Source organism: Aotus nancymaae, unplaced genomic scaffold, assembly GCF_030222135.1.
Source record: "Aotus nancymaae isolate 86718 unplaced genomic scaffold, 86718_ANA_hifiasm-v0.15.2.pri h1tg000011l, whole genome shotgun sequence".
Taxonomy (NCBI): Eukaryota; Metazoa; Chordata; class Mammalia; order Primates; family Aotidae; genus Aotus; species Aotus nancymaae.
Window position 1 is genome coordinate 33,950,693 of NW_026988422.1, and position 23,235 is coordinate 33,973,927.

The following is a 23,235-nucleotide window of genomic DNA, read 5'->3' on the forward strand; positions in this document are numbered from 1 at the left end:
GTGGTACATGCCTGTAATCTCAGCTACTCAGGAGGCTGAGGCAGGAGAATCGCTTGAACCTGGGATTGTAGGTTGCGATGAGCTGAGATTGTGCCAGTGCACTCCAACCTGGGCAACAGGAGTGAAACTCTGTATCTCCAAAAAACAAAACGAAAAAGTGTTCCAGGTTGTATGAAATTCCTAAAATTTGATGTCTTAATTATTATTAGTATGTCAGTAATGACTTCTATGTTACATTTTTGTATGCCACAGAAGTAACCAAATGTCCTTGTCAGTTGTGCCTGTCCTGAGATTTTTGTCATCCACAATTGTTTTGCTTTGATTCATTTCAAAAAGCAGCTTACAGTCAGCTGTAATCCAGAGCATACTTCTTTGGGGAGTTCATGAAAAGGACTTGAATGCAGGCTTCTGATAATTTTGAAAATTGTGCCATGATACTAGAGAGAAAACTTCCAGGACTAACTAAAAGGCTGATGTGTTCATAAAAATTCCTAATCCAGTATGAAGCAGAGCAGGAGTTGATTTCATGGGCAGAACTAATGGAGAACTGAAATAATTTTGTATGTTTTTTTGTTGGAAACACTACTGATTCTTTTTGTTTGGATTTTCAGAGTCTAGAGAACTTTTCCACCCCCATCTTTTGAGACAGAGTCTCACTCTGTTGCCCAGGTTGGAGTACAGTGGCACAATCTTGGCTCACTGCAACCCCTACCTCTCAGGTTCAAGCAATTCTCATGCTTCAGCCTCCCAAGTAGCTGGGATTACAGGCATGTGCCGTCATGCCTGGCTAATTTTTGTATTTTTAGTACAGATGGGGTTTCACCATGTTGCCCAGGCTGATATCGAACTCCTGGCCTCAGCTAATCTGCCTGCCTCAGCCTCCCAAAGTGCTAGGATTATAGACATGAGCCACCGCACCCAGCTCACTTGAGCTAATTATAACCTTTAACAGCTGAATGGAGTATACAGAATTTGAGGTGTATTTCTGTCTGCCCAGTTTCTCCAGAATTCATAAATTATTTGTGATTTTTTTTTTTTTTTGAGATGATGTCTCGCTCTGTCGTCCATGCTGAGTACAGTGGCATGATCTTGGGTCACTGCAACCTCCACCTCCCAGGTTCAAGCGATTCTCTTGTTTCAACCTACTGAGTAGCTGGGATTATAGGTATCTGCCACCACACCTGGCTAATTTTTGTATTTTTAGTATATATGGGGTTTCACCATATTGACCAGGCTGGTCTCAAACTCCTGCCCTCAAGTAATCCACCTGCCTTGGCCTCCTAAAGTGCTAGGATTACAGGCGTGTGTCACTGTGCCTGGACTGTTTGTGAATATTCTTGATTCATGGCAATGTGGTTGTTTGCATAAATTCAGTAAGAATCTGTTTTCTTTTATAATGGGAGACTGATGGAGGAACTGTGTATTTTTCCAGGGCTTTGACTGAAACGGCATTGTGATAGGTTCCTACAAAACCATTTTAGGAGAGCCTATGTAGACAATGAGTTTTGCTTTACTTTGTGTGGGTAATCAGGCCAAGTATAGTTGGACTGAAGCTTATTTTACAGGTAGCTTGGTTCTACTGTGATTTGTCTTTGGTGGAAGTAGGGGACTGGAGACGACAGAAACATTGTATTTCAGAGGAAAACTATAGTATTAGATTAACCTTTGATTCCTGGGTGGCCATGTTGTTATGGGATCTCTGGGGTGTCGATTTTTCTGGCCAGAAACCTCTGTGGCTGCAGTGCCTTTGCCCAAGTTCTTGTCCTGTGTCCAGGAAGAATGAGGTACACAGACAAGTGAAGGGTGCAAGAAGAGTTTTATTTAGTGTTAGAACTCAGAGGAGTGGGTAGCTCCTCTCTGTAGGCAGGTCATCCAGTTCTGTTCAGCTCTTAGCAAAGAGGAGGCCCTGGAGAGGGTGGCTCCTCTCCACAGACAAGTCATTCTGACATCTCTGCAGGTCTCTGAAGGTCTCAGTAGATAGGGTAGCTCCTCTCTTCCGCTTGGTCATCTCTGCAGCTTTCAGCGGAGTGGGTACTCCTCTCTGCAGCTGGTGGTCCCATCTTCTCCAGCTGTCAGCAGAGAAGATACTCCACTCTGCAGCTGGTCATCCTCTCCTGTCATCTCTCTGTCATCTTTGTCCTCTGGCATCCTCTGCCCTGATCTGCCTGAGCCGAAGGCTTTTATGGACCTCTCGGGGAAGGAAGTGCATGCCAGTTGGACCATGGGCTGCCATGGGTGGGCCTGGAAGAGGCAACATGAACCCCCATTCTAGTCCTCGGGACTGGCAGCTCACCCCCCTTTCTTCAGGTCCTCCCTGGCCTGAGGATGGGAGACCCCACACCCTTCCACCCAGGACTCTGTCTGCCTCCTGCTGCCATTCATGGCCCTGCAGCTTGGCCCCAACCCTGCACCCAGATCAGAGCGGGCAATGGGAGCAGAGAGAGGCCAGGCAGAGGGAGCAGACATCCCTGAACCTGCAGGAATGGTAGGGGGTATTCTTCCTGGGGGTACCTACAGGTGTAGGCTGCAGAGACGCCCAAGTCCTGCACCTGGGAGGGCAGCCACAGCTGCATAGGGGACCTCTCATCCTGCCAATTCGGAAGACGCAGCGCTCCTGCCTGTCTCCAGCTCCTGCCTGCTTCCTGGAACAGGAAGCCCAGGCCTGCAGCTATGGATGTGGTGGCTACTGCTGCCCAGAAAGGCAGATCCTACCTGTTCCCAGCTCCCCCAAGAGCACAGGGAGGCTGAGATCCACAGCTGCAGTTTGGGCAGCTGTAGTCCACTTGGGCGGGGCTCCTGCTTGCTCAGTAAAGCAGGACCCGGGTCTGCAGCTACAGTGGCATGGGGAGCTCCTGTCCCAACTCAGAAGGGGCCGGCTCCCACTGGCTCCATGGAGTGTGCAGCCCCAACTGCGCTTCCCTGCAGCAACAGCATGATGGCAGCAACCACTGCCATCAGCGTGGTCACTCGTGGTATTGAGTTGCCAACAATGCTCCTTCTCAGCATGAAGCAGCCAGAAAGATCAGTGACCAGACTCCCCATGACTGAGGAACTGATAAATAGAAAGGCGGGTACTGAAATGGCCCAGTTGTCCCAGAGAACTGATGTTTATGGTTTATTTGAAGAAACATAAAAATTGACCCTCTCAGTCTTAAAACTTTGAGAAAATAACTCTTGTCTTATGTGCATACCTTTCTCAGGAAACCAACCAGCAAGGCTCTCACATAGTATCATGGAACTAAAACTTACTAGATCATACCATCTGGACACCAGACCCCTTATCTGTCCTGATTGCCACCTGTTTCTTATTGACCAACTCTTCTCTCTTACCCCTCCCTAATACCTGTTTTTCTGCAAGTAGACATTTCTTCCCTGCTATGTAAACCCCTGATTTTAGTTGGTCAGAGAGATGGATTTAAGGCTGATCTTACATTTCCTCAGTTGCAGCACCTGATTAAAGCCTTCCTCCCTGGCAGTACTCATTGTCTCAGTGATTGACTTTCTGTATGCCAAGCCCCAGGACCTAGACCAAACCTCTGGTGTTCTGGTAACAGTACTTTGAGTGTGATGATACTCAATTGTTCACTAGAGAATATATATGTATAGGTATACATTTGTATTTAATAATAATTGATTTGCAGTTTACATTGCATACATAAATGTATGAAATGTAGTTGCTGCCCAAGAGAAGTTTTGCAGTCTATTTGGCAAGAGGAGACATACCTGGATCAGTTATTGCCCAGTCATATCTTACTTTTAGGCCTTCAATTATTTGTAGATTGTTAAAAATCTTAAACTGTGCAATATTAACTAAGTACAAAAAGAAAGAAGGAAGGAAGAAATCAACAAAGACAGGGATAAAGAAGTGCTTCAGAGGCCAGGCCTGGTGGCTCCTGCCTGTAATCCCAGCATTTTGGGAGGCCAAGGCGGGCGGATCTCTTGAGCCCAGGAGTTTGAGACCAGCCTGGGCAACATAGTGAAACCTCATCTCTACAAAAAATACAAAAATTAGCTGGGCATGGTGGCACGTACCGTAATCCCAGCTACTTGGGGGGGGTGAGGTGGCAGGATCACTTGAGTCTAGGAAGTCAAGGCTGCAGTGAGCCATGATCATGCCATGGCATTCCAGCCTGGGCACAGAGTGAGATCCTGTCTCAAGTGTTTCAAAGAGGAATATTTGAACTCAGTCATCGAGAGAGGCTATGATGAAGTAGAAAGGAAGGAAGGAGAAGTTGTAGGGAGAAGAAACATTTTATTTTAATCAAATGAAACATTAGGAGAGACAGGAAGTATTAATAGCAAAAGCTACAGATAGTTACAATGAGTTTAGGATTTTTGTTGTTGTTGAGACAGAGTCTCACTCTTGCCCAGGCTGGAGTGCAATGGCGTGATCTCTGCTCACAGTAGCGATCTCGGCTCACTGTAGCCTACCCTCCCAGGTTCAAGTGATTCTACTTTCATAGTTTACTTTCACAATTTACTTTCAGTTTTACTTTCAAGTGATTCTACTTTCACGAGTAGCTGGGACTACAGGCACCCACCACTACACCCAGCTAATTTTTGTGTTTTTAGTAGAGATGAGGGTTTTACCATGTTGGCCAGGCTAGCCTTGAACTCCTGACCTCACTTGATCCACTCGCCTCAGCCTCCCAGAGTACTGGAATCACAGGCATGAGCCACCGTGCCCAGCTGAGTTTAGGAGTTTCTACCTTTTTTCCTTTCCTTCCTATAAAAGATTTAATGTGGTTCGTTTTTTAAGTTTTCGCCACCTTCTCATAAATTGAATCCCTTGATCTCTGTATGGCATTCCAATATTAGTACTCTGCCAAACTTTGCCTACCACTTTGAAATCACTTTGCACATCAAAATATTCTCTCAAGTTTTGAGTTTGGTAATTAACTTATTTATTCTTCTTTCTCTTTATTCTAGTTTCCTCCTCTATTCAAAAATAATTGTATTGTCTGCAGGTTTTTCTCATTCTTTTGGAGTGAGGCAAGGTAAATACATAAACATCTTTACTTTCATAGATTTAAAAAAGTGAGACTCGGCTGTTTCCAAGGTTACAGAGCTAGTTACGTAGAAAAGCTAGGAATTTGAACATGGATCCTTTTGACCTAATCTTTTTAGCTGCACCAGCCTTTAAAATTTTGAATGAGTCTTTTAATTTTTTACCAGGATTATAAATTGTGATACCTACCTGCATAATGAATAGAAGGCTTTCCAGAGAGCTGGGAGGGACAGGAGGAGCCTGGAGGCCTTTGCAAATTAAGTTGTAACTCCCATTGGCCTCTGAGTAAGAGCACTTATGCTGCATCATTGCAAGCAAAGGGTACTGAGGGCATCCCCAGTCAGCAGGGTCAGACCCAGGCCACACAGCTGAGAGGAGCAAACAGAAAACCAGTAGGGCTGGCCTTGGTAGTCACCTGTCAAAACAAAAATTCCAGATACTTAGAGGAATGTTTCTGGCACATCCAGGATTGAAGAGTAAGTAACCAGTTTCCTGGAGAAAAAGGAATGGATGTGGGCCAAGGGGTGCCATATTTCTCAGCTCTGTCAAGCAAATGCCAAGTGTCCAAGGAGTCAATTAAAAAACCATGGATAGCATGTGCTCTGTGCCCCAATTTCTTTTAAGTCAGATTATTGAGGTATCCTTTCCATGAGTTTTGGCAGTTGTGTAATCACTACCACAGTCAAAATACAGAACATGTCCCTCTCCTCAAAACATTTCCTCTTATCCTTTTGTAGTCAGCTTCCTTCCTTTTCTCTGGCAGTCACTGATATTTTTCTTTATGTATATATTTGCCATTTCTAGAATGTCATGAAAATGAAGTTGTGTAATATGTAGTATTTTGAATCTGGCATCTTTCACTTAGTATAATGCATGTGAGACTTATCCATATTGTCATGTTTGTTAGTAGTTCATTCTTTTTTATTGGCGAGTAGTTGTTCATTTTTATAGAAAAAAAGTTATGACTAAATCAGTCTAGGAAAGTAAACATTTACCTCAGGTGGGATGAATATACATCCCAGTATGCCCGGACTGATCTGATTTATGCCTATTGTCCAAGCATAATTTTTAATAGTAGCTTCTTTCACTCTCAAAAGTGTCCTAGTTTGGATGATAAATTCTATGATCACTCTAAACGAGGGCATACCAAGATGTGATTATATTTCACTTACTTTACAGTGCTGTCAGATTTGCCTTCCAGAACACCATAATTGTATATATTTATATTTCTTATAAATATTATTGGTGTTAATAGCAGTAGTAACAGCATAATCTCATTTTGATTTTCACAGCAATATTCCCATTTTGCATTTGAGAAAACAGATCTCGAATAAAATAAATGACCTGCCAAAAATCATGAGCTAGAAAGTGATAAAAACTGCATCATCTGTTTAATACATTCAGCCCTTAATCTCTCATATTAATTGGGCGGCATTACAGTGTATTAGTTACGAATGTATGCAATGGAGACAGAATACCTGGATTCCAGTGCAGACTCTTCACCTTATTTTGTTGTTTAATCTCTGGCAAATTATTTAAGCTTTTCATGCCTTTATTTTCTTATCTATGGAAAGAGGATAATATGTCTACAGTGCATACACCTGGAATATGGTAAATTTTTGGTAAAGGCTAGCTGTTATTTTTAATGATACTATTAAATAACACCATTGTAGTTGAACCTTTCCCCTGGCAAAACCCTTTTTCCTCCCTATCCCAATATAAAAAAAAAACTGAAATATTTTGTGTTTTCTCCCTTCTAACTTAAAAAATTAATTATTTATGTAATGTCTAATTATGAAGACTTTCAGTATTTAAGAGGTGAAAGATTAATATGATCTGAAGAGTAATGAGAGTATGTCTGTGATATTTAGATGAATAGTTTAGTCTTGGTGTAGTAAATCAATTCCAAAAACTATATTTCTTAGAAATCTACATTTTTCAAATTTTATATGTATCTGTTAAAAATAAGATAGGATGTTGGCTAAGTTTGGGGATCATGGAATAATATTATGCCAGGTTCTTAGAGCCTTTTTAATATATTTAATTTCCAGGAAACAGTTAAACATACAGCATATCCAAACGTACTTAAATAGAATAAAGCAGCCATTAAAATTCTTGGGAAATTCCGTGGTAGTATTTTACCATGAACACTTTAGGTAATGATTGTATAGGATGATTTGCAAGGACCAGGAGAAGACCGGTGGCAGGAAAATCAAATAATTGTTATGGTGATTTAGGCTTGAAGTTATCAGGCGGAAAAAGATCTGAATGGATCTGTGCAATATTTTGCAGGAAGGTTTTGTTGTGTTGTGTTATGTTGTATTGTGTGTTGTTTTTTGGAGACAGATCTCATTATGTTGCCTAGGCTGATATTGAACTCCTGGATTGCACAAGCAATCCTCCTGCCTCAGCCTCCCAAAGTGCTGGGATTACAGGCATGAGCCACTGTGCCCTGCCTGAAGGAAGATTTGAAAAGACTTAGTGATTTGTTAGAAAGAAGGAGAAAGGAGTCAGAATAACTCCCACGTTTCCAGTCTGTGAGAAGTTTGCCAGTCATTTCAAATGTGATAGCTAGGAAGGGCAGCAAGTTGCTTTGACATTGAAGAGATTTGTTTTAGATGTGTTGACTTGGACCTAGCAGTGACTGACCAGGGGCCAAATACAAAGAAGTTAAGGAAGACCTGAGTCAAGAGAAATAACTGAAGCCATGAAAGTATTTTTCCTTAATTTTAGTAGAGAGAGGAGTTGCTGGAGGAAAAGGAACCAGAAAAATGGTAAGGGAACGAGGAGAGTCAGGACAGCTATGTTATCTGAACAGAAAGAGTCAGGGAAGGGCCATGAAGTGACAAAAGAGCTAAATGGTGACGAAGAATGAGCAGTGTCAGTAGAGTTGGCTTGGCTGACTTTGGTGACCATCATCAGTGCTGTAAAGTTTCCTATATATAGGTTTAATTTAAGATGCATTTTGTTTTTCAGATGAGAGAGCAAAATAAAAGCAAGATTACAAAGAGTTAAAGAGAAGATGGAAACTAAAAAGCACTCATTGTAGAAATTTGGCAGGAAAGGGAAGCAGAGAAAGAATATAGGAGTTGATAGGGGAAATCTGATCTTGTTTGAAAGCAGAAGGGAGGAATAAGGTCAAAAGGAGAAATCAAAGATTTTTAAGAAGGGTTTGTGGGAGCAAAGTCCAAACTGAGGTGAGAAAGCAAGAATTGAGAAAATTAGATGAAGTTGTCCTAATTTTGGAAAAGTTAAAATAGATTCTTCTTTTGAAATACTACCTCCATGTATTGGCATTTCCACGTTTTTTACTTGTTTACTATAAGGGAGTTATACGATTAAGCCATGTTTTATAAGACAGTGATCTCATTAGAAGTATTACTTCTTCAGATTATAAAAATAATTCATGTTCGTTGTAGAAAATAGAAAAACATGTTAAGAAATGGGGGGAAACACCCATAATCCCACAGCAATAAATAATTTCTGTTAATGTTTTGATAGACCTTTTTTGAATGGACAGATCTTACCTATATCTCTTTTGAAAAACCAGGATCATACTGTTACACCGGAGCGAGTCAAGGAATGCACCACACTCGGAGATTGAATTATGAGTCCTTTATTTTAGCCGGCAACCGAGAGATGGCTAACGCCCAAAATTCTCTCGGCCCCGAAGAAAGAGTTAGGGTTTTTTTTTTATACCCTAGTTTGAAAAGGGAGGGGGGAACCTAGCTGAAGCAATTTTTTCACAGAAGCAGAGTAAGCAAAAAAGTTAAAAGGTAAACTAGTACGTGAGAAATAATACAGTACCAGGTGCAAGGGCTAAAGCTGTCATAAAAAGACATACAACTTATAGATATGGGGGCTCTGGGTACACGACAGCACCTGCATTCCCGTGCTCTACTGGTACCGCTTAACTCAGCCTCTTATCAGCAAATGCACTCCTGGATGTGCCTGGTGTCATCCTGCCCCAGCTACATACTACAGTTACTAATAACGAGGGGAATAACTAAAATGAAGAAGCTAAGATGGAGTCTGTCCTGCTCAAGAAGCTAACAAGAAGCCTGAACAGCTCAGCTAAGAAAGAGAGAGTCAGTTTAAGCTAACAAAAAGCAGGTTATCACAATACTATGCATTTAGTTTTCTGTTCTGCTTTTTAAAATACTATTGTTAGCCAGGTGGGATGTTTTGTGCCTATAGTCTGGGCTATTCTGGAGGCTGAAGTGGGAGAATCCCTTGAGCCCAGGAGTTCGAGGCTAGCCTGGGCAACATATGAGACTTTATCTGTTAAAAAACAAACAAAAAATACCATTGCTGTCGTTTCAAAGTACACACCAGAGTTCATGCGTTGGAAACTTAATCCCCTATACAACAGTGTTTGAGAGATGGGACCTTTAAGAGGTGATTAGGTTATGAGGGCTCTGTCATGATTGGATTAATATTTTTATCACAGGAGCAGGTTCATATTGTGAAAGTGGGTTTCTTATAAAAGCAGCTTTGGCCCTCTTGCTTTCTGTCGTGCCCACTTGTCCTTCTACCTTCCACCATGGGTTGATGAAGCAAAAAGCCCCTTGCTAGATGTGGGCCCCTCAGTCTTGGACTTCTAGCCTCCGTAATTATTCTGTTCTTTATAAATTACCCAGTCTCAGCTATTCTGTTGTAGTAGTGCAAAATGAATGAAGACAACCATTATTTTTGAATTTTCCTCCACTTCACAAAACAGTCTTTGAAAATAGTGTTTTTAATATTCCATTGTAAGCACCAATCCCATTCAGATCAGCCTTGGCTTTCTCAGATCCGTTCTTACTACCTTCTTTTTTAACCTGATCTGTATTGCATTATGAAACATCAGAACTACAGATAATACTACGGTTATTGAAAAATACTGCACATACTGAGAGTCTGGCAACTGAATTTAGGAGGAAGGAATCAGTATGTACAGGCCCTAAGGATTATCCCAGAAAAATCTCATGTTTACGTTCTCTTCCTCTTTCCTTCACTGAAATTCTTGAAGAAAAAAGTTCATGTTCATCCTTCCCTTTCATTTTTTTGCATGGTAGCTGCTTCATGGGAAAAATTATGATAAATTTTTTTATGTGATCCATAAATCTCCTGGTAGGCCTTAGAAAACAGGAAAAAGTTTACCTATGTTAGATGAAGGAAAGATGGTAGATAGCTTATAGCTTATGTTCATCTGTCCACCTGTTGTTATCTCCTCAGAAAAATTAGTACTCTCATCTTATTTGGCTTGAATAAGCTTTTTAAAGTGTGGTTATTCAGGATTGAAAATGTTTACTCTAGTTGAAAACAAATTGGATTAAATTAATGAAAATAGAAATGTGGTTGAATGGCATGGATTCTACATGCTGTGAACTGCTATTAACTGTCTTTGGGTTAGTTACTTGACATCTCTGGGTTAAAACAAATAAGCTAAAGCTTTACGTTCTAAAACTCTTTTATGTATTATGTAGTGTATTACTATAATGGTTATAAACTGCTTTCAACCTCAAGATTCTTGAAAGATAACTACATATACCCTTTGCCATAGTGGGAGTGTCTGTGTAGTAGTGACTGGAGGAGAAAGTTTCTTTGTAAACAACCATGCTTTGATTTTCAAGAGGAGGAATGAAATTGCCTCATGAAATTACAGAGTTAAATATGATGTAAATGATAAATATATTGTAGTATATTAATGGAAAAAGAAAGCTTAACTTGATCTTGAGCTGTAACTTAAGGTATTACAAACAAAAGTCTAGATGTGTTCCATTCCTGTATGATGAATTTTTCTCATTATTGTAAGTAAATACGGAGTATGTGAACATTTAGAGCTGTTTAATCTTTTTTTTTTGAGACAGAGTTTTTTTTGCTCTTGTCGCCTAGGTTGGAGTACAGTGGCTCACTGCAACCTCTGCCTCCCATGTTCAAGTGATTCTCCTGCCTCAGCCTCCCAAGTAGCTGGGATTACAGGCTTGCGCCACCATGCTCAGCTAATTTTGTATTTTTAGTAGAGAGGGATTTCACCATGTTGGTCAGGCTCGTCTCGAACTCCTGACCTCAAGTGATCCAACCGCCTCCACCTCCCAGAGTGTTGGGATTATAGGCATGAGCCACGGCGCCTAGCCTACAGCTGTTAAATCTTTTGATTTGGCAGCCATTGTAGTAGATTATGTAAAAAGATTCCATTTCATTTTTCTGGTAGGTGATAGCTACTATGTAAAGAGAATTTATCCCTCCAATTCCTTCTAAATGCTTCTGTTTTTCTATCTTCTCAAGATAATACCCTTAGCAAACACTATTATGTTTATTTAAGAAAATATGCACTATATCCAATGTTCAGGATAGTTATATACAGTTAGTATATTGGCCCCTTCTTAATCTTTTATCCTCTTAAGACCTTATTTCTTTTGTTCCTTTTTTTTTTTTTTCATTAAAAGGCTATCATTTCCAGTTTCTGTAATCACTGTCTTCACCCCTTAATACCATTTCAGATTGTTCACTTTTTTGTATATTATCAAATAGCACTTCGAAAGCACATAGAAGACTGAACCATTGCTTTAAACTAGTTTCAGTTGCATTGTCAAATGCTCTTGGTGGAAAAGGAATAATCCTATATTGTTGCTCCAAGAAAGGTACCATGAAATACATGAGATATGAAACAAAATGGAATTTGTAGTGTATAGATTCTTTGCAACTAGACTTTACCATTACAGTTTAGATTTCCTTTGCTCTTTTTAAAGCTTTATTGAAGTATAATTTATATACCATAAAATTCATCTGTTTTAAATGCACATACAAAAATGTAGTTTACTGATTGTAAGTATGTTGTAAGTATACACAGAACTGTGCAATTGTCAACCCCAGTATAATGTTAGAACATTTCCATCATCCCCAAAAAAAACCTTGTGACTATCTATATATACAATTATTACCACTCCTATCCTAGCCTAACAAAACTACGAATCTGCTTTCTACCTCTATAAATTTTATTTTTACAGACATTTTCATTTAAATTGAATCAAGTAATATGTGGTCTTTTATGTTTGGCTTCTTTCACTTAGCACACTATTCACACATGTTGTAGATGTATTGGTACTTCATTTTTTTTTTGGTGGGGGCGGGGCATGAGGTTTCACTCCTGTCACCCAGGCTGGATAGTGCAATGGTGCAATCTGGTCTCACTGCAACCTCCGCCTCCCAGGTTCAAGTGATTCTCCTGCCTCAGCCTCCCAAGTAGCTGGGATTACAGGCATGTGCCACCACGCCCAGCCTATTTTTTTTTTTCTATTTTTAGTCAAGACGGGGTTTCACCATGTTGGCCAGGCTGGTTTCAAACTCATGACCTCAGGTAATCTGCCTGCCTTGGCCTCTCAAAGTGTTGGAATTACAGGCGTGAGCCACCACACCTAGCCACTTCATTCCTTTCTGTTGCTGAATAATATTTCATACAGATTTACCACATTTCATTTATTCAGCAGTTGATGGACATTTGTTGTTTTTTGCTTTTTGACTATTCTGAATAATGTTATAATATTTGCATACATATCTTTGTGGGGACATTATGTTTTTGTTTCTTTTGGATTTTTATGTAGAAGTAGAGTTGCATCTGTATTTAATATTTTAAAAGCTGGATACAGTGGCTTACACCTGTAATCCCAGCACTTTGGGAGGCCGAGGTGGGTGAATCATGAAGTCAGGAGTTCAAGACCAGACTGACCAACATGGTGAAATCCCATCTCTACTAAAGATACAAAAATTAGCTGGGCATGGTAACACACATCTGTAATCCCAGCCGCTCAGGAGGCTGAGGCAAGAGAACCAGGGAGGTGGAGTTTGCAGCGAGCTGAGATCGCGCCACTTCACTCCAGCCTGAGCAACAAAGTGAGACTCCATCTCAAAAAAAAAAAAATTAAGAAACTGCTATGTTATTTTCCAAAGTTTGAATGTATTTTTATATTCCCTTAGTAATGCATGAGAGATCCAGTTCTTCCACGTCTTTCTCAACATTGTTACTGTCTTTTTTAATATAGCCATTGTAGTGGTTATGAAGTATTATCTCATTGCTTGTGCAACAGGTTTGCAAGTAGTTTTGACTTGCATTTTATAATGACTAATGATGTAAAGTCCTTCATTCTTAAGTTTTAGAAAACTGTTTTAGCCTATGAAGAAATAAACATGTTTGCCATATGAAAGAGGAGCAGACTATCCATAATTACACGTTATCATCTAGAGGAAAAAATAACTGTATAGATTTTTTAAAAGCACATGCAGGTTGAGTATTCCAAATTCAAAAATCCAAATCTGAAATGGTCCAAAATCCAAGGCTTTTTGAGCACTGAAACTTCTTGAGCGCTCAAAGGGAATGCTTATTGAAGCATTTGGAATTTGGGATTTGGGATGTGTAACCAGTATATAATGTACATATTTCAAAATCTGAAAAAATAAAAACTCCAAAACACTTCTGGTTCCAAGCATTTCAGGATTTCAGGTAAGGGATACTCAGCCTTGTATGTACATATATATATACACACACACACACACACACACACACACACACACACACACACATATATTTGGTTGAGTATCCCTGTATGTACATATATATGGGTATATATGTACATATATATACACATATATTGTGTGTTGCTTATTTTATACTAGTTTTATATTATTTTTATTATAATGAAATCTTAGTATGTTCCCCTGGCTGGTCTTGAACTCTTGCACTCAAGCAATCCTCCCACCTTGTCAGCCTACTAAAGTGCTGGGATTACAGGGGTGAGCCACTGCAGCTGGCCTGCTTTTAAAAGTTAATATTTGTGTCCAGGTACAGTGGCTCACACCTATAATACTAGCACTTTGGGAGGCCGAAGTGGGTAGATCACTTGAAGTTAGGAGCTCAAGACCAGCCTAGCCAACATGGTGAAACCCCATCTCAACTAGAAATAGAAAAATTAGCCAGGTGTGGTGGTGGGCACCTATAGTCCCACTGAGGCAGGACAATTGCTTGATCAAGGGAGGCAGAGGTTGCAGCAAGCCAAGATTGCACCACTGCACTCCAGCCCGGGTGACAGAGCAAATTAAGGGAAAAAAAAAGTTAATATTTGCATGATACATATTTTTCCCTTCCTTTTACTTTCTGCATGCCTATATCATTATTTTTGAAGTGAGTTTCTTGTGGACAGCATATAGTTAGGTCATGTTTCTGAATTTACTCTGTCAATCTCTGACTTTTAATTAAATGGCTTTTAGACCATTTACATATAATGCAGTTATCAGTATGTCAGAGCTTAAGCTTAAGTCTATCACTTTATTTTTTGTTTTCATTGTCTGTTGTTTGGTTTCCCTGGTTTTGTTTGTTTGTTATTTTGTTTTGTTTGCCTTTCTCCAGGTTACTTAAACACATTTCTCATTCCATTTTGATTTATCTGTAGTGTCGTTGAGTATAATTCTTGATACTGCTTTTTCAGTGATAACTCTAGTTATTGAATTGTACATACATAACTTAACACAATCTACTGATGTGGTCATTTTATCAGTTTGAGTGAAATGTAGAAATCTTCTTTTTATGTCCCTTTACCTTCCACCACTTATCCTATAAAAGTTTTAGTTTGTTTACTGTATTTTGAACAACATCGGATAGGGTTATAATTTTTACTTCAATAATTAAACATAATTTGGAAAACTCAAGAATGAAAGTCTATTGTGTTTTCCTGTATTTTTGCACCATTTTCTGTCTCCCTGCTATTCTAAGATTCCTTCTTTCATCATTTGTTTGTTTGTTTGTCTTGTTTGGCTAAAGAGAACTTCCTGTAATCATTGTTTTAGGGTAGATCTGCTGGTAACAAATTCTCATAATTTTCTTTCATCTGAGATTGTCATAGTTTTCTGTTCATTACTGAAGGATATCTTTTCTGCACATAGGAATCTGGGTGGACAGTTCTTTTCTTATAGCACTCGAAAACTTTGCCATTCCTTCTAACTCTTCCCCAGTTGTCTTCATTTCCTCTCTAATGAACACCAGGTATTTATTATAAATTAATTTCATTTTTGTGGATACTTCTTCCTTATTCTGCTAATGTACTCTGATGTAGATCAGTGTTCCGCTGCTTCTGGTGCACAGCTTTCATCTCGGGATCTTCTTTCATAATCATCCTGGGAAATTCCTTCCATATATCCTATTGGATTTCCATTTCTTATCTTTCTGTTTTTTTGGTTTATCCTTCTCTTACTGCTTACTGTGAATAAATTTTTGGGAACTTTGCATATCTGAAGATATCTTTCTCCTACCCTCACACTTGATTGATAATTTGGCTGGATACGAAATTTTAGGTTGCCTGAGGATTTTGAAGGCTTTGCTCTATATCTGTCATTTTTACATGACCACGTTTGGATTTTAGGATTTATTTTTTCTTTTATTTGTTTGTATATTTTTACCTTCTCTAGCTTCCCTAATGCTCTGAAATTTAACAATGATGTGCCTTATAGGTCTGTTTTCATCCATTAAGATACCCTTTTCATCAAGAAATTTATGTCCGTCAACCTTGTACAGTTTTCTTAAATTATCTATTTGATTTGATTTCTCTTTTACTCTTCTGTACTCTTTCTAAAATTCTCTTTATTTGGCTGTTGGTCCCTCTAAGCCAGGGTTGTGATTTTTTTTCTTTTGTTCCTGTGTTCTGGGAGATAGCTTGAGGTTTCTCTTCCAAATGCTGTTGAGTTTTTTGCTATCTTTATTATGTCCTATTTTTAATTTTTAGGAGTATTCTTGTTGAGGTTTTTTTGGTCTCACTTTTGTTTTGTGGATGCAATTATTCTTTCAAAGATTTTTTACAAGTCAGGTTTATTGGCTGGGCACAGTAGCTCACACCTGTAATCGCAGCACTTTGGGAGGCTAAGGCGGGTGAATCACAAGGTCAGGAGTTCAAGACAAGCCTGGCCAACATGGTGAAACCCTGTCTCTACTTAAAAAATACAAAAGTTAGCCAGCCATGGTGGCATGCACCAGTAATCCCAGCTATTTGGAAGGCCGAGGCAGGAGAATTGCTTGAACCCAGGAGGCGGAGGTTGCAGTGAGCTGAGATCGTACTACTGGACTCCAGCCTCGGCAACAGAGCAAGACTGTCTCGGAAAGATTTACTGAAGTACAATTTACATGTAACAAAAATCTACCCGTTTTAGTGTATGGCTCTGTTAGTTTTGATAATTAGGTAACCACCACCTTAGTTGACATACAGAATAGTTCTTTGGAAACTGACCACCATTGATGTTACTATTTTAGGGGTAAGTAAGCGTGTGTGTGTGTGTGTGTGTGTGTGTGTGTGTGTGTGTGTTTTCCTATAGGGCTGGTCAGAGTTTCTAAGGAAGTATTCTTTGCACTCTAAGCCTGGTTGCAAACCTCTGTGAGGCAAGTGGTAGAAACAAATTTATCAGTCTCAACATTTAGTATGTAAACTTTCACTTGATCTCCCTTTTTAGAATATGTTCCTAGGCTGGGTGTGGTGGCTCACACCTGTAATCCCAACACTTGGGCAGGCTAAGGTAAGTAAATCACTTGAGGTCAGGAGTTCGAGACCAGCCTGGTCAATATGTTGAAACCCTGTCTCTACTAAAAACACAAAAATTGGCCAGACATGGTGACAGGAGCCTGTAATCCCAGCTACTCAGGCTGAGGCAGGAGAATCGCTTGAACCCAGGAGGTGGAGGTTGCAGTGAGCCAAGATCGCACCACTGGACTTCAGCCTGGGCAATAGAGTTAGACTCCATTTCAAAAAAAAAAAAAAGAATATGTTCCTCCCGAGGACTCTGTTTTATATTTTCTACAGAATAAAACTCCAGTTTTTTTTTTACTGGAATGGGGAAGATTATCTAGTGAGCCAACTGTGTCTTAAATGGATATTCAATCTCTCTAGTTGTTCTTAGGATTACTTTTATCTCTACTTCTTGATGTCCTTGGTATTGCCAGTTCCTTAACTTTTGGGGGATTCTGCATTTCACTTTCCTCATTGCCGATTTAGGATCTGGCTTTCTCAGATCTGCCAAGTCAGTTACCACATTGATTGATTGATTGATTGATTGATTGAGTTGGAGTCTTGCTGTGTCACTCAGCCTGGGATTACAGGTGCCTGCCACCATACCCTGCTAATTTTTGTATTTTTAGTAGAGATGGGGTTTTACCATGTTGGCCAGGCTGGTCTCGAACTGCTGACTTCAGGTGATCTGCCCACCTCGGCCTCCCAAATTGCTGGGATTACAGGTGTGAGCCACCGCACCTGACCCAGTTACCACTTTTAGCTTTGCAGTTTCCAAAATGTTGTTGCCATCACCTGATCTCCTTTGTCCTCATGGGGTTTATGTCTTTACAAACCTTTTGTTGTCATTTTAATGGAGTTTTAGAGAAGGTTAGAGGTAATAGCATGTGTTCAATCCATTATCTTTTTAACTAAAAGTCCCTTTTTTGGGGAAAAAAAAAAAAAGCTTACATTGTAGCATTGTGGACAAGACTCTTTATGATCTAACTTCTCTCTGGCCTCATTTCTCATTCTATGGCAAGTGGCCCCCAGCCTAAGCTCCGGCCACAAGTATCTACTTAAGAGATTGCCAAACAAACCATGTTGCTTCATGCCTTTCAGTTCTGCACATGATATTTTCTGAGGGTGCAGTTTGTCCTTTAAGACTCTTCTTGGTTAAACTTTGCTGATTTGTCTGGATGTCCTTCTGTCAAGGTACTTACTTATCTGCTTTTCAAAAAATCTCACTCTACAGGTTTCTTAACCTAGGGTACAGGTAGAAGTGTTATGCATTGATTAGCTGTAAGAAATCTTAGAAAATGCTGAAATTATTTGTAAAATTTCATGTATATGTTCATATTTTTGGAGAATTCAGAATATGCATCAGAAATACTTGTGGAGCTTTTTAAAAATCGAATTGCTTTGGGCTCAACTGCAGAGAGACGTACTGAATTATAGTCTCTTAAGTTTAGGCCTACAAAAATGCATTTTTAAAAAGTCTCCTTAATGATTCTTTAGAACAAGATCTCTTAGCATCATCTACATTAATGCCAGGGCCTGGCATTTAGTAGATGTTTAAAGAAAGAATAAGGGAGGAGCTTATGTTCAGGGCATGACCTAAAATTTCCAGTGTGAAACCAGAGTGCAAGTGAGAAAATCACAAATTTCCTCTGTTATATAAATTAAGTCATAGCATTTATTTCCATCACTACCTCCTCTTTAGACCCACTTTAGATATAATTAATAAAATAGGAGAGCACAGATTGTTTTTTTCCAAAGGTAGAAGAGAGCTTTGGAGAGCTGTCTGTAAAAATTAAATAAGAATTTAAGGATTAGCCATAGGACAAGACAGCTGTATGTAGTCCAATTTTGGTTCCTTTTGTTGCTTAGAGTTGTATTTGACCAGTGATTTGGTTGCATAGTTTTAGGTTTCTGTACATTTGGATGTCATAGATAGCACTATTGTATAGACCTGATTTCATAACCTGTACATTTAATAAATGGCTAGTGACATGGAAAATGGGGAGATTGATGTGTTGCTTTGGCAAAAAAAAAAAAAAATACACACAATATTATTTTAACTGGTTCCAACTAAAGAATGAGGTTAGGCTGGGCACGGTGGCAAATGCCTGTAATCCCAGCACTTAGGGAGGCTGGGGCAGGAGAATCATTTGAACCCAGGAGATAGAGGTTGCAGTAAGCCAAGATCGTGCCATTGCATTCCAGCCCTGGCAACGAGAGCAAAACTCTATTAAAAAAAAAAAAAAGGAAAAAAAAGAAAGAGGACAGAAAGATCTTTAATTTTATGGAATTCCTTGCCTTGTGCTTCCTCCATGTTTAAGGTTTTAAAAAATGTGGAGGCCGGGCACGGCATCTCATGCCTGTAATCCCAGCTCTTAGGAAAGCAGAGGCAGGAAGATAGCTTGAGCCCAGGAGTTTGAGACCTGCCTGGGCAGTATAGTGAGACCCCATTCTTCACAAAAGGAAAAAAAAGACAAACAATAAAGTGTAAAAAATGTATAAATTAAAATGATGTCCTCTGCCTTTTTTATATAGCATGGTGCTGTTATTGTATGTTTGTATGTATGTTAAAAAGGATCAGGCTTGGGCCGGACACGGTGGCTCACACCTGTAATCCCAGCCCTTTGGGAGGCCGAGGCAGGCGGATCACAAGGTCAGGAGTTTGAGATCAGCCTGGCCAACACAGTGAAACTCTGTATCTACTAAAAATTCAAAAATTAGCCGGGTATGATAGCACGTGCCTATAGTCCCAGATACATGGGAAACTGAGGCGGGAGAATCACTTGAACTCAGGAGGCAGAGGTTGCAGTGAGCTGAGACCACGCCATTGCACTTCAGCCTGGGTGACAGAGTGTGATTCTGTCTCAAAAAAAAAAAAGATTGGACTCTTTTTGCTTTTTTAATTTTCTATTTTATTTTATTGTCTAGGTACTTAAGAGATTATGGCATCGGAAACCCACAATGTTAAAAAACGGAACTTTTGTAATAAGACTGAGGATCATTTCATTGATCTTCCTAGAAAAAAGATCTCTAATTTCACTAATAAGAACATGAAGGAGGTAAGTCCATGGTTTCTAGAAAACAGGTAAGACAATTTAAACTGTCAGATCTCTAGATAGCTCTAGTTGAATTGCGTAAACAATGGGAGGATAATAATTCTGCTTAATCTCCCAGAATTTAGTCAAATTGGTGAAGTATAATCATGATAATTCTTTTTGTTTGTTTGTTTTTTAGGTCTTAACCATTATATTTCTATGAGCTCTAAAAAGTTTTTAGTCAGGCTGGGCAAGGTGACTTATGCCTTTAATCCCAGTGCTTTGGGAGGCCGAGGCAGGTGAATCACAAGGTCAGGAGTTCGAGACCAGCCTGACCAACATGGTGAAATGCTGTCTCCGCTAAAAATACAAAAATTAGCTGAGTGTGGTGGTGGGTGCCTGTAATCCCAGCTACTCAGGAGGCTGAGGCAGGAAAATTGCTTGAATCCAGGAGGTGGAGGTTGCAGTGAGCCGAGATTGTGCCATTGCACTCCAGCCTGGGCGACAGAGTGAGACTCTGTCTCAAAAAACAAAAAAAAAATTAACTAAGCTTGGTGGCGGGCCCCTGTAATCCCAGTCACTTGGGAAACTGAGGGAAGAGAATTCACTTGAACCTGGGAGGCAGACGTTGCAGTGAGCTCAGATCACGCCATCACACTCCAGCCTCAGTGAGAAGAGCAAAACTCCATCTCAAAAAAAAAAGTTTTTAGTTAGTATACTGTTTTGATATGATGTAATTTAAATATTTTAGTTTATGAGGAATTTCAGAGGTGCTTTCTGTTTACTACTGTGAGGTTCATTAGCACTACTATACTTTCTTTTAAACCACATTCATGCCAGGCGTGGTGGCTCATGCCTATAATCCCAGCACTTTGGAAGGCTGAGGCAGGAGAATTCCTTGAGCCCAGGAGTTCAAGCCCAGCCCAGGCAACACAGTGAGACTTCATCTCTACCAAAAAAAAAAAAAATACGTATATACATTTTTCGAGATGGAGTTTCGCTCTTGTTGCCCAGGCTGGAGTGCAATGGTGTGATCTCGGCTCACTGCAGCCTCCTTCTCCCGGGTTCAAGCAATTCTCCTGCCTCAGCCTCCTGAGTAGCTGGGATTACAGGCATGCACCACCACACCTGGCTAATTTTATATTTTTTGTAGAGACAGGGTTTCTCCGTGTTGGTCAGGCTAGTCTCAAACTCCCAACCTCAGGCGATCTCCCTGCCTCAGCTTCCCAAAGTGCTCGGATTACAGGCATCAGCCACTGTGCCTGGCCAAAAATAAATAAATATATATCTATATAATTAACTGGGTGTGGTGGCCTGCACCTGTAGTCCTAGCTACTGGGGAGGCTGAGGTAGGAAGATTACTTGAGCCCAGGACATTGAGACTGCAGTGAGCTGTGTTCACACCACTGCACTTCATTCTGGGTGATAAAGGGAGATCCTGTCTCTAAAATAACAACAGAAACAACAACAAAAGAGATTAAAATTTAACTCACTTATTAAGCATCCTGTAAGTTGCAATATAATTTGCGACTGGCAGTGTGGAAAATAGGGAGATAGATATTGTATTAGTCAGTTTTCATTCTGCTGATAAAAACATACCTGAGACTGGGTTATCTCTAAAAACAAGAGCGATTTAATGGACTCACAGTTCCACGTAGCTGGAAAAGCCTCACAATCATGTCAGAAGGCAAAAGGCACATCTTACATGGCAGCAGACAAGAGAATGAGAACCAAGCAAAAGGGGTTTCCCCTTATAAAACCATCAGATCTCATGAGACTTAGTCACTACCATGAGAACAGTATTGGGGAAACCACCCCCATGATTCAGTTATCTCCCACTGGGTCCCTCCCACAACACGTGGGAATTATGGGAACTACAATTCAAGATGAGATTTAGGTGGGGACACAGCCAAACCATATCAGATACGTTGCTTTGCCAAAAATAACTACATATGATGTTGTTGTATGTTGATTTAGACTACAGAATTAGAATAGAGAAAACATTAATCTGAAAAACTTACCTGTTGAATTTTAGATTTGTTGATATCAATCATAAAATTTACATAACTATTAAAGGACTTAAATATGCCTAAACTGTAAAGTACAGTGAGTTCTGAGTTCCTCTTCAGAGACCAGTATGTCAGTATGTTCAGCTTCCTTATTCTTTGTTCTTCATTTTAAAGTTTAACATCCTCGGCCAGGCGCTGTGGCTTACACCTGTAATCCCAGCATTTTGGGAGGCCGAGGCAGGTAGATCACAAGGTAAAGAGATCAAGACCATCCTGGCCAACATGGTGAAATCCCATCTCTACTAAAAATACAAAAATTTAGCTGGGCATGGTGACGCACACCTGTAGTCCCAGCTACACGGGAGACTGAGGCAGGAGAATCGCTTGAACCCAGGAAGTGGAGGTTGTCGGGAACCGATATCTCACCACTGCGTACCAGCCTGGGCGACAGAGCCAGACTCTATCTAAAAAAAGAAAAAAAATGTTTAACTTCCTCATTCTTTACACCTCCTTGCCCCTAGTTTCAGTAAACAACCCCCTTCTAGCCTGTATACTCACATATTTAGAGTCCTTAGTCATCCTTAGTCACCTGCTCTGTCCTTAGTCATCCTCAGTCACCTGCTCTGTAACCACCCTTCCCGCTGAAACTGCTTACCCCGCCACTCCAGCTCATACTCCTGCTCTCTTTAAAATAGCCGATTAGAATTAGCTTAGACTGTTCGGTCCAACCCTAGCCAGTAGGGTAATGACACAGCAGTAGGGACTAGCTGCATTAGGGGTAAGAAACCCTTCCCCTCCCTTGCCGGGTGTGCTCTTGTGACCACACCAGGCATGAGTGGCACCCTTCTGCACAAGTAAATTGCCTTGTTGAGAAAGCTTTTTGTTTTCTTTGAGGCACCAAGCATTTGTTTCTAACATCAACTGTCTACTTTAATTTTTCAGGTTAAGAAATCTCCAAAACAGTTGGCTGCTTACATAAATAGGTAAGAGTTTCTTTAAAGTTTGTGGGAAACAACAGATATGAAAGCTGGGTAAAGATGATCCAGCTTTTTCTTTTTCCTTTTTCCTAAGGATGACCAAAGGGAAAAAATAAGTATTCTCTTTTATCATAATAATAATTAACTTATTGTCAAACAGCTGCACTAATAAACACATCAGTATTGTCTCTACTCCTTACAACAGTCCTGCTCTATAGATATCATTACCCCTAACAATTGATGAGAAAACTTAAGATCTGAGAAATTAGGTGATTTGTTCAGAATCATATAGCTAGAAAGTGGTAAGAATGACATTCATTTCTCAGATCCCCCTAACTCTAAAGGCACTTTCTACAAAACCACTGGTTCTCAAAGTGTGATTTGAGAACTTGGAGGTCCCTGAGGACCATTCATTTTTCATAGCAATACAAAGACATTGACTGTCTTTATTTTCATTCTCTTGTTTGAGGGTATAAGTTTTCGAGAAGCTATATGCCATTTGATATCACAATAGACTGAATGGAGAAGCAGAAATGAAAACCCAGCTGTCTTTTGTTAAACCAGATATTAGAGCTATATAAAAATGTAAAACAGTGCCATCCTTCTCAGTTTTTAAAAAATTATTTTAGAAAATATAGGATTTTAGTAAAATATTCCATGTTAATATGTAATTATTTTTTG

The 23,235-nt window shown here is 39.9% G+C and overlaps 1 protein-coding gene across 2 annotated transcripts in view; it reads left to right on the top strand.

Annotated features, from left to right (window-relative positions):
- Nucleotides 1-23,235, top strand: part of KATNBL1 (katanin regulatory subunit B1 like 1) — a 59,342-nt gene that overhangs the window by 21,776 nt on the left and 14,331 nt on the right. For both annotated transcript variants that reach the window (XM_012465506.2, XM_012465501.3), the window contains exons 2-3: nucleotides 19,462-19,592; nucleotides 22,520-22,560. In XM_012465506.2, coding sequence (XP_012320929.2) covers nucleotides 19,476-19,592; nucleotides 22,520-22,560 — 158 coding nt within the window. In that variant the 5' untranslated portion in view covers nucleotides 19,462-19,475. The remainder of the gene's footprint in view (nucleotides 1-19,461; nucleotides 19,593-22,519; nucleotides 22,561-23,235) is intronic.